Source organism: Littorina saxatilis, linkage group LG16, assembly GCF_037325665.1.
Source record: "Littorina saxatilis isolate snail1 linkage group LG16, US_GU_Lsax_2.0, whole genome shotgun sequence".
Taxonomy (NCBI): Eukaryota; Metazoa; Mollusca; class Gastropoda; order Littorinimorpha; family Littorinidae; genus Littorina; species Littorina saxatilis.
In genome coordinates, this window is record NC_090260.1 from 31,039,339 (window position 1) to 31,051,838 (window position 12,500).

The window sequence follows — 12,500 nt, forward strand, 5'->3', positions numbered from 1 at the left end:
CTTTTGAGTGTTGTACAATAATCGTCAAACACATACATTTAGCTGTAGAACTTTGTGATGCGGCCAGTTATAGTAAAACCAAGTATATTACCAGAAAGGGAATTTATTCACCTACCGTTTGAAACAAGGAGTTTTATTTTTCATCATTTTTCATTAGTTTTTATGCAGTGTACCGGAGACCTAGGACACCCCTGTTGCACCACACTTTGAAGTAATCCCACACTTTGAAGTAAATTACTTCAAAGTGTGGGAATGTGCCCCACACTTTGAAGTAAACCCATTTGACCCAACATGTTTTAAAATCGTCACCACGAGTTTTCGTCACACTCAACAATGGGACATTGCTTAAAGCCTGATAACAAACATCACTATGTTTCTTGGCTCGCTCACTTTTTCTGTTCACTCATCCAAAAGACTTTGCCATTTTTTTTGACAAAATCATCAGGCTCAAACAGGCGATGCAAAAGTCCCACGCTTTGAAGTAAGTTACTTCAAAGTGTGGGAAGATCCCCCCACACTTTGAAGTAAAAAATGGGTTTACTTCAAAGTGTGGGAAGATCTCCCCACACTTTGAAGTAAAAAATGGGTTTACTTCAAAGTGTGGGGCACATCCCCACACTTTGAAGTAATTTACTTCAAAGTGTGGGATTACTTCAAAGTGTGGTGCAACACCCCCACCCCCCCCCAAATCAAATTCGCAAAAGCAAATTTGCACACATTAAAATACACACAAAAATCAAAATAAGCAAGAGTGACCCCGTTTTTGAACAACCTTAACCCCAGAACAACTCATTTTCTACCCATACAAATTGATTCGGTTCAGCTGTTGTGCCTATCAGTGTTGTTTTGTCATTTTGAAGAAGACTGGTGTCAGCCAGTCTTTTTCAAAATGGCCAGGGTCATTCTTACTTATTTTGATTTTTTGTGTATTTTAGTGTGTGCAAATTTGCTTTTGTGAATTTGATTTTTGGGGGGTGTCCTAGGTCTCCGGTACACTGCATAAACACTAATTGATGAAAAATGAAACTCTTTGTTTCAAACGGTAGGGGAATAAATTACCTTTCTGGCAATATACTTGGTTTTACTATAACTGGCCCCATCACAAAGTTCTACAGCGAGAATCCTAGCGTCACTTGCGGCGAGATGTGCCCAAGAAACGGTACTTCCTCGCCCCACTCGCCAATCTCGCCTATTCTCGCCTGTAAGAAACGGGGGACAGGTATATATACTCTTGCTAACCCTTGCATTCACATAGCAGTTTTCACAGCGAAATGTATTTAACCCAAACCACATTTTGGTTTGTCATATTCTCATTCTTGCAGGAATTCCTGATGGCCAATCGCAGCATGAGCGTGGTTCCTGTGGCCATCTGCATCCTGTTCTCTTTCTATCTCTCTCTCTTGCAGGAATTCCTGATGGCCAATCGCAGCATGAGCGTGGTTCCTGTGGCCATCTTCATCTTGCTCTCTTTCTATCTCTCTCTCTTGCAGGAATTCCTGATGGCCAATCGCAGCATGAGCGTGGTTCCTGTGGCCATCTGCATCCTGTTCTCTTTCTATCTCTCTCTCTTGCAGGAATTCCTGATGGCCAATCGCAGCATGAGCGTGGTTCCTGTGGCCATCTCCATCCTGCTCTCTTTCTATCTCTCTTTGTCACCTGACGTGTGTTTCTTTCAGGCGAGATATTGACCAAGAAACGGTACTTCCTTGCCCCACTCCCCAATCTCGCATTGTCATTGTCATTGTCTCTCTCTTGCAGGAATTCCTGATGGCCAATCGCAGCATGAGCGTGGTTCCTGTGGCCATCTCTATCCTGCTCTCTTTCATTTCGGCTATTTCGGTCCTGGGGACTCCTGCCGAGATGTACACTAGGGGCACTCAGTATTTCATGACTACCTTGGGCATGATGCTTGCCTGCGTCCTCACTGCACAGCTCATCGTTCCTCTGCTCTATCCTCTCAACCTGACCAGTGCCTTTGAGGTCAGTGGTGCAGAGTATTTAAAGCTAATGTTAGTTTAATGTGGAATAAAATAACGTACTGATTCAATTCATTCTCTCTCTCTCTCTCTCTCTCTCTCTCTCTCTCTCTCTCTCTCTCTCGCTCTCTCTCTTTCTTTGTGTCTCTCTCTCTTCCTCTCCCTCTCTCTTCCTCTCCCTCTCTCTCTCTCCTTTGTCATTGTTTTACGTTTGTATATATATATGTATACATATAAGATTAGAATAGTCCCTCTCTGGGCAAGGGCTGGTTGAAAAGAAACGCGTTTATATTGCTTATACCACAACCCTCGTAAAATAAAATTTGATTTGATTTGATTTGATCTCTCTCCCTCTCTCTCTCTCTCTCTTTCTCTCTCTCTCTCTCCCTCTCTCTCTCCCTCCCTCTCCCCCTCCCTCTCTCTCTCTCTCCCTCTTTCCCTCTCTCTCTCTCCCTCTCTCTCTCCTTCCCCCTCTCTCTCTCTCTCCCTCTCTCCCTCTCTCTCTATCCCTCTCTCTCTCTCTCTTCCTCTCCCCCCCCTCTCTCTCTCTCTCTCTCTCTCTCTCTCTCTCTCTCTCTCTCTCTCTCCCTCTCCCTCTCTCTCTCTGTGTATCTTCTCGTTATGTATTACTTCATATGATTTGTTATGTTTATTTCATTTACTTATTAAATCATATATGTATCTATTTATCTGATACAAATGTGATTTTAGTTTATGTGTTTTCATGTTTATTACATTGACTTATTAAATCTGATATGTATCTATTCATTTGATTTGCTTTGAAGAATGTTTTGTTGAAGAAGTTTATTGTAAAACAGAAGAAACAAGAATTTAGGGGTTTTGATCCCTATATTTTTTTAAATGATGTTTGTGTTTTCCGTGATTCATTGGTCTGGCCTATCTTGTGTGTGTGTGTGTGTGTGTGTGTGTGTGTGTGTGTGTGTGTGTGTGTGTGCGTGTGCGCATGCGTGTGTGTGTGTGTGTGTGTGTGCAGTGTGTGTGTGTGTGTACGTGTGTGTGTGTGTGCGTATGTGTGTGCGCGCGCGCGTGTGTGCGTGTGTGTATGTGTGTGCGTGTGTATGTGTGTGAGAGAGGTGTTTATTGGAATTGTAAAGCACTTGGAGCTGTGAATCGGGACTTGCGCTATAGAAAAGTGATTTATTATTATCATTATTTATGTTCAGTATCTGGAGCTGAGGTTCAACTCGAAATGGGCCAAGATAACGGGGACCTGTATTATGATGGTTCAACAGGTAGGAGCACTTCATTTTGTGTCAAACACGTTAATCGATAGATCTAAGATAGTCTGATATAGCGACATTTGCTTGATAATCGATAGATCTGAAATAGTCTGATATAGTGACAGTTGCATGATAATCGATAGATCTGAAACAGTCTGATATAGTGACAGTTGCATGATAATCGATAGATCTGGAATAGTCTGATATAGTGACATTTGCTTGATAATCCATAGATCTGAAATATTCTGATATAGTGACAGTTGCATGATAATCGATGGATCTGGAATAGTCTGATATAGTGACATTTGCTTGATAGTCGATAAATCTGAGATAGTGAGTTATAGTGACAGTTGCATGATAGTCGATAGATCTGAGATAGTGTGTTATAGTGACAGTTGCATGATAGTCGATAGATCTGAGATAGTGAGTTATAGTGACAGTTGCATGATAGTCGATAAATCTGAGATAGTCTGATATAGTGACAGTTGCATGATAGTCGATAAATCTGAGATAGTCTGATATAGTGACAGTTGCATGATAATCGATCGATCTGAGATAGTCTGATATAGTGACAATTGCATGATAGTCGATAAATCTGAGATAGTCTGATATAGTGACAATTGCATGATAGTCGATAAATCTGAGATAGTCTGATATAGTGACAGTTGCATGATAGTCGATAGATCTGGAATATTCTGATATTGTGACAGTAGCATGATAATTGATAGATCTGAAATAGTCTGATATAGTGACAGTTGCATGCTAATCGATGGTTCTGGAATAGTCTGATATAGTGACAGTTGCATGATAGTCGATAGATCTGATATAGTCTGATATAGTGACAGTTGCATGATAGTCGATAGATCTGATATAGTCTGATATAGTGACAGTTGCATGATAGTCGATAGATCTGAGATAGTCTGAGATAGTGACAGTTGCATGATAGTCGATAAATCTGAGATAGTCTGATATAGTGACAGTTGCATGATAATCGATAGATCTGAGATAGTCTGTTATAGTGACAGTTGCATGATAGTCGATAGATCTGGAATATTCTGATATTGTGACAGTAGCATGATAATTGATAGATCTGAAATAGTCTGACATAGTGACATTTGCTTGATAGTCGATAAATCTGAGATAGTCTGATATAGTGACAGTTGCATGATAATCGATCGATCTGAGATAGTCTGATATAGTGACAATTGCATGATAGTCGATAAATCTGAGATAGTCTGATATAGTGACAGTTGCATGATAATCGATAGATCTGAGATAGTCTGTTATAGTGACAGTTGCATGATAGTCGATAGATCTGAAATAGTCTGATATAGTGACAGTTGCATGCTAATCGATGGTTCTGGAATAGTCTGATATAGTGACAGTTGCATGATAGTCGATAGATCTGATATAGTCTGATATAGTGACAGTTGCATGATAGTCGATAGATCTGAGATAGTCTGAGATAGTGACAGTTGCATGATAGTCGATAGATCTGAGATAGATCTGAGATAGTGTTAGTTTCCCACGCGGGAAGGAGTGTGCTTTCAGTTCTTGCTCAACTGATTGTCGACGTCTTATTTTTCCTTGCATGTCTCTGCGACGGGGGCAGTGGCCTAGTGGATAAGATGCCGGCCTCCCACGCGGAAGGTCGTGGATTCGAATCCCGGTCGAGTCGCTGGTGGGTTAAGGGTGGAGATTAATTATTCCGGTCTCCCAGGTCAACGTGTATGTGCAGACCTGATAGTGTCTTATATGCCCCTTCGTGTGTTCACGCAAGCACAAGACCAAGTGCGCACGGAAAAGATCCTGTAATCCATGTCAGAGTTCGGTGGGTTACAAAAACACGAAAATATCAAGCATGCATCCCCCGAAAACGGTGTATGTCTGCCTTAATGGCGGGGTAAAAACGGTCATACATGTAAAATCCCACTCGTGCAAAATTCACGAGTGTACGTGAGAGTTTAAGCCCATGAGCAAAGACGAAGAAGAAGAAGAAGAAGAAGAAGAAGAAGAAGTTCTTTTCTGTTGTCTATTATTAAACTTGTCATTACCAGCAGCTATCTGTAAAGACCAACAAGTAATGTACTCACGTATTTAACTTTTGTGTGTGTTAACTTTCAGATTTTCTACATGGGCATCGCATCTTTTGCACCATCTACGGCACTAGAAGCTGGTGATTGTCCTGCTCTCCTCCTTTGTATCTGCGTCTGAGAACACGCAAGTCGGAATCAGTCGATTCCTCTTGTGTGTTATGTGTGTGTGTGTGTGTGTGTGTGTGTGTGTGTGTGTGTGTGTTTGTGTGTGTGTGTGTGTATGTGTGTGTGTGTGTGTGTGTGTGTGTGTGTTTGTGTGCGTATGGGTGTGTGTGTGTGTGTGTGTGTGTGTGTGTGTGTGTTTGTGTGCGTGTGTGTGTGTGTGTGTGCGTGCGCGTGCGTGCGTGCTCGCTCTCAGCAATTTACTGTTGATTGAAAATACTTGATTTATGGACCACATCTATCTTGGAATTCCTACTTTCATCATACAAAGCAAAACAGAGAACCCAACAGAAGACCAAGAACAATTGTGACCCTCCACCACGAAATGAGTCGCATGTCACCTTTGCATGATTTTCATATTTGTACATTTTCTTAAAGAGTTTTGTATGCTCTATCCAGTGGTGAAAACCGTTTTAGCAAAGAGCGAAAACTGTTTGAGTTATAAGCCTGTGACTAAGGTGACCCTCACACTGTTACCAGACACTCCCCGGACTTATATTAAGCCTAGCGCAGAACCGCGCGAGGTGACATGCGACTCATTTCGTGGTGGAAGGTCACATTACTGACCCCCAAAAACCCACCCACACACACACGAGAAAAACCCCTGACCAAAACAAAGGACAGATAGACACACAGACTTACACTTAGTGTTGAATTGTATGTAATAAACATGTTTTGATTGTGAATATAATTCATATATTTATTTTCGGTCGATTGCGCATGTGCAGTGACAGGATTTCCGACCTGGGCGACAATTGTTATCGTCGGGTTGGTTTCAACCTTCTACACAGCCCTGGTAACTAGTGCTTTTACGTTGTAGTTCTTGTTTCTTTGCAGTGTATCTCTTGTTTTGACTAACGCTGAGTTCGGTTGACCTGTCTTTCTTTGTTTTTAATCTGGTTAAATTCGATCTTGTTTTGTCCGAGATGTATTTTTTCAGTCGTTCAGTTCATTCATTTCGTTTTTTATATTTAGTCAAGTTTTGACTAAATATTTTAACATCGAGGGGGAATCGAAACGAGGGTCGTGGTGTATGTGCGTATGTGTGTGCGTGCGTGTGTGTGTGTGTGTGTGTGTGTGTGTAGAGCGATTCAGACTAAACTACTGGACCGATCTTTATGAAATTTGACATGAGAGTTCCTGGGTATGAAATCCCCGAACGTTTTTTTTCATTTTTTTGATAAATGTCTTTGATGACGTCATATCCGGCTTTTCGTGAAAGTTGAGGCGGCACTGTCACGCCCTCATTTTTCAACCAAATTGGTTCAAATTTTGGTCAAGTAATCTTCGACGAAGCCCGGGGTTCGGTATTGCATTTCAGCTTGGTGGCTTAAAAATTAATTAATGACTTTGGTCATTAAAAATCGGAAAATTGTAAAAAAAAATAAAAATTTATAAAACGATCCAAATTTACGTTTATCTTATTCTCCATCATTTGCTGATTCCAAAAACATATAAATATGTTATATTCGGATTAAAAACAAGCTCTGAAAATTAAATATATAAAAATTATTATCAAAATTAAATTGTCCAAATCAATTTAAAAACACTTTCATCTTATTCCTTGACGGTTCCTGATTCCAAAAACATATAGATATGATATGTTTGGATTAAAAACACGCTCAGAAAGTTAAAACAAAGAGAGGTACAGAAAAGCGTGCTATCCTTCTTAGCGCAACTACTACCCCGCTCTTCTTGTCAATTTCACTGCCTTTGCCATGAGCGGTGGACTGACGATGCTACGAGTATACGGTCTTGCTGAAAAATGGCAGCTACTTGACTAAATATTGTATTTTCGCCTTACGCGACTTGTTTCTTTCTCTCGTTATTGATTCATAGCAGGACGGTCGGCCGTAACAAAACGAGAATTCTCGCCGTTCGGAGGTCGGTTACAATGTGAGATGTGTCATTGCCAAGAGAACGGTCGGAAAATGGGATGGGTCGCTATTGGGAGGGGCCGGTACGGAAAGGTTTTATCTCATGTACAACCTAATTTGTGTGTGTGTGTGTGTGTTCTTATTTTTTTCCCAGGGTGGCATGAAAGCTGTCGTATGGACAGATGTGTTTCAAGGTACTATCATGCTTATCGGTCTTCTAGCCATCATTATAGAGGTGAGGGAATGTATGTAAGAACTGGGGTGGTGTGTGTGTGTGTGTGTGTGTGTGTGTGTGTGTGTGTGTGTGTGTGGATGTGTGTGTGTGTGTGTGTGTGTATGTGTGTGTGTGTTAGCATTATATGATTGATCAAACTAAACAGAACCTAAGCTCCACTCTAATTAACAAACACACAAACAAGCAAACAAACAAACAAACAAACAAACAAACACCAGCTGTCATTACTATCAGCTAATTTTCGCTAAGGTGTGTATTCATTTGCATATATATTAGAATATGTTTGCATACATGAAAATTATGTGTATTTAACTTTCACAATAGGGCGTGATACGAGTGGGTGGATTCGACCATGTCTGGGAATTCAACAAGAGATATGGCAGGATTGAGTTCTTTGAGTGAGTAGTATGTGTGACACAAGATATCCACGTTTCGATTAGGTTATGGTAAGCATGAAGATTACACCATTATTTTGTCATGTGTAGCCTACTTGTGGAATCCCAAGAAACTTTCTTTATAAAGTAGGGCACTCTAATGGGGGTGGAGTTATGCATTGGGGACCATTTTCATTTCCGCACATTGGTATTAAAGGATTTCTGCGCAGCTCAAAATAAAACCTGGACTGCATTATCAATGGTAAATGCGTACAAAGTGACACCGTGGTTTTTTTGCGACCCGTTATCTATGGGTTTTTTACCTAATCAAGAAACGAAACGTTTAGAATTATTAAGATTATATATATATTGCAGCCAAAGAGTGTACTAACGAGATATACTTTTGAAATCAGCAAATGATAAGGAATACAGAAATAATAGATGTTTGTGTTTTCATCTCGCAATAAAGAAAGTCGCTATTTTCTTCCGTTTAAGCCCATTTTTCAATCAAACACAACAAAACGATATATGTTTGGATACAGGAGGCAATACAAAATACAATGGTGTCACCTTTGTGATTCAAATATCGACTTTTAAGAAATCGACACATTTGGCCAACTTTGAGTGGACATTTCATGCACGAATTTTTAAGGTACCAAGCTGAAATCGAATCCCATAGTCCGCACTTAGTCGAAGATCATAAAACGAAAATTTTAAACAAATTGATAAAAAAAAACTTTAGCCGTGAGAGTGCCGCCTCAATTTTTGCAAACGGTCAAATATGACGTCATCAAAAGGCCCTATACAAAATCGGAGAAAAAAAAACCACTCAAGCAAATGCTCTCACCAATGTATGGATCCATTTTCAAGAAAATCCGTTGAGTAGGCTCTGAGGTAATTGATGCGGGGAAGAGAACTAGCTTCGCGCATGAATATTGTTATGTGGAAGATCTCGGCAAAAGGCAAAAGGCAAGAGCAGGATTGTGTTGGACAAGTTGGTGTTTTTGATGAAAACGTCGTCGTCTTGGGACAAAAAGCTTACACACAGCTCGTCCTGAATATCGTGCATATTTTCCGTCGGGTCGATTTCCAGGTATTACCTCGCCAAATGCTCGGTAATATCTAGAAATCGTCCCAAGGGAAAATATGCACGATATCTAGAACTCGGAGTGTGTAACCTAAAATGTTTCCTTGCCAAAATGTTATTTCATCTGCTGTTTCAGTTTTAACCCGACCCCCCCCCCCCTCCACAACGGCATTCTTTCCAGTCACTCATGGTTTAAGAACAGCCTGGTTGAAGAGTAATGTGTGCAGAGGTCAGATGGCCGTGGCTATTTCCCTGACTCCATTCATTGGGCGAAGACGACTTCGTGAAGTCTACTTGACGAAGTTCGCTGCACGAAGCTTCAGGAATGAATTTTCAGTAAAAAGTCCATTTCGGGCTCAATGTAAGAATTAACGATATAACCTTGAATAGTTGAAAACGACGTTAAACACCAAATAAAGAAGAAAGAAGAAGCCTTTGCTAACACATTATGTGATCTTGTGTTTCAGTCATGACCCCAACCCTGCACAACAGTACTCCTTTTGGTCGAAGCTACCCCCCGCGGGTTAGGGGGAAGAATTTACCCGATGCTCCCCAGCATGTCGTAATTAAGAGGCGACCAACGGATTCTGTTTCTCCTTTTACCCTTGTTAAGTGTTTCTTGTATAGAATATAGTCAATTTTTGTACAGATTTTAGTCAAGCAGTATGTAAGAAATGTTAAGTCCTTTGTACTGGAAACTTGCATTCTCCCAGCAAGGTAATACATTGTACTACGTTGCAAGCCCCTGGAGCAAATTTTTGATTAGTGCTTTTGTGAACAAGAAACAATTGACAAGTGGCTCTATCACATCTCCCCCCTTTCCCCGTCGCGATATAACCTTCGTGGTTGAAAACGACGTTAAACACCAAATAAAGAAAGAAAGATGGTCGAAGCTGGCTACACGAAGCTTTGGCGCTGATTTTTCAGTAAAAAGTCCATTTCGGGCTCATTTTAAAAACGTCCTTATATATAGCCAACACATTATGTGATCTTTTAAAACAATTGTTTTTAAATGTTTTAATTTAATTTCTTTTTATATACTTTATTTTTTATTTTTTTAAGTGATCTTGTGTTTCAGATTTGACCCCGACCCTTCAGTACGGCATACGTTCTGGTCACTGGTTGTGGGAGGAGCCGTCCGTTGGACGTCCGTTTTCGGAGTCAACCAGGCAAGCGTACAGAGATACTGTTCTCTACCCTCCCTGAAAAAGGCCAAACTGTAAGTGAAAGTGTTCTTTTATTTGTAAAATAATTAACAGCGTACAGATATACTGTTTCTCTACCCTCTCTTTTTATTTGAAAATGATTTACAGCGTACAGATATACTGTTCTCTGCCCTCTCGTTTTATTTGTAAAAAGATTTACAGCGTACAGATATATTGTTCTCTTCCCTCTCGTTTTATTTGTAAAATGATTTACAGCGTACAGATATACTGTCCTCTACCCTCTCGTTTTCTTTGAAAAAGATTTACAGCGTACAGATATACTGTTAGATTTACAGCGTACAGATATACTGTTAGATTTACAGCGTACAGATATACTGTTAGATTTACAGCGTACAGATATACTGTTAGATTTACAGCGTACAGATATACTGTTCTCTACCCTCTCGTTATATTTAGTCAAGTTTTGACTAAATATTTTAACGTAGAGGGGGGAATCGAGACGAGGGTCGTGGTGTATGTGTGTGTGTGTGTGTGTGTGTGTGTGTGTGTGTGTGTGTGTCTGTCTGTCTGTCTGTGTGTGTGTGTAGAGCGATTCAGACTAAACTACTGGACCGATCTTTATGAAATTTGACATGAGAGTTCCTGGGTATGAAATCCCCATACGTTTTTTTCATTTTTTTGATAAATGTCTTTGATGACGTCATATCCGGCTTTTCGTGAAAGTTGAGGCGGCACTGTCACGCTCTCATTTTTCAACCAAACTGGTTGAAATTTTGGTCAAATAATCTTCGACGAAGGCCGGGGTTTGGTATTGCATTTCAGCTTGGTGGATTAAAAACTAATGAGTGAGTTTGGTCATTAAAAATCTGAAAATTGTAAAAAAAACATTTTTTTTATAAAACGATCCAAATTTACGTACATCTTATTCTTTATCATTTTCGAATTCCAAAAACATATAAATATGTTATATTTGGATTAAAAACAAGCTCTGAAAATTAAATATATAAAAATTATTATCAAAATTAAATTGTCCAAATCAATTTAAAAACACCTTCATCTTATTTCTTGTCGGTTCCTGATTCCAAAAACATATAGATATGATATGTTTGGATTAAAAACACGCTCAGAAAGTTAAAACGAAGAGAGGTACAGAAAAGCGTGCTATCCTTCTCAGCGCAAGTACTACCCCGCTCTTCTTGTCAATTTCACTGCCTTTGCCGTGCGCGGTGGACTGACGATGCTACGAGTATACGGTCTTGCTGCGTTGCATTGCGTTCAGGTTCATTCTGTGAGTTCGACAGCTACTTGACTAAATGTTGTATTTTCGCCTTACGCGACTTGTTTTATTTGTAAAATGATTTACAGCGTACAGATATACTGTCCTCTACCCTTTCTTTTTATTTGTAAAATGATTTACAGCGTACAGATATACTGTCCTCTACCCTTTCTTTTTATTTGTAAAATGATTTACAGCGTACAGATATACTGTCCTGTACCCTTTCTTTTTATTTGTAAAATGATTTACAGCGTACAGATATACTGTCCTCTACCCTTTCTTTTTATTTGTAAAATGATTTACAGCGTACAGAGATACTGTTCTCTACCCTCTCGTTTTATTTGTAAAATGATTTACAGCGTACAGATATACTGTCCTCTACCCTTTCTTTTTATTTGTAAAAAGATTTACAGCGTACAGATATTCTGTTCTCTACCCTCTCGTTTTATTTGTAAAAAGATTTGCAGCGTACAGATTCTCTACCCAGCTCAATACTACAGAATATTGTCGGCATTACTGTGTTGTTCATTGTTATGAGCAGTCCCATGTCTGTTTCAGCTCTATTCTACTGAATATTGTCGGCATTGCTGCTTTGTTCATTATTATGAGCAGTCCCATTTCTATTTCAGTTCTATTCTACTGAATATTGTCGGCATTGCTGTTCTGTTCATTGTTATGAGCAGTTCTATTTCTGTTTCATCTGTATACATGTACTACAGAATATTGTCGGCATTACTGTGTTGTTCATTGCTATGAGCAGTCCCATTTCTGTTTCAGCTCTATACTACCCAATATTGATGGACTGTGTGATGATATCTTCTGCTATGGTCTGTTGAGACAATGATATCAAAATCGAGACCGGAGGTCGAGATTTTGATATCACTGTCGAAACAGACCAATAGCAGAAGATATCATCACACAGTCAGTCAATGTTAGATATATTGCTAATTCTCTGGACATTTTGTATTTACTGTAAAGAAATTACACAAGTATTTGTCTCAGTTTTGGCT

The 12,500-nt window shown here is 39.7% G+C and overlaps 1 protein-coding gene across 1 annotated transcript in view; it reads left to right on the forward strand.

The window, feature by feature from the left end:
* The window catches only part of LOC138950819 (sodium-coupled monocarboxylate transporter 1-like), a 46,622-nt gene that overhangs the window by 13,635 nt on the left and 20,487 nt on the right, over window positions 1-12,500 (forward strand). Inside the window, exons 3-9 of the mRNA XM_070322537.1 lie at window positions 1,759-1,980; window positions 3,161-3,229; window positions 5,342-5,393; window positions 6,204-6,271; window positions 7,507-7,587; window positions 7,912-7,985; window positions 10,127-10,267. Of these exons, the coding sequence (XP_070178638.1) occupies window positions 1,759-1,980; window positions 3,161-3,229; window positions 5,342-5,393; window positions 6,204-6,271; window positions 7,507-7,587; window positions 7,912-7,985; window positions 10,127-10,267 (707 nt within the window). The remainder of the gene's footprint in view (window positions 1-1,758; window positions 1,981-3,160; window positions 3,230-5,341; window positions 5,394-6,203; window positions 6,272-7,506; window positions 7,588-7,911; window positions 7,986-10,126; window positions 10,268-12,500) is intronic.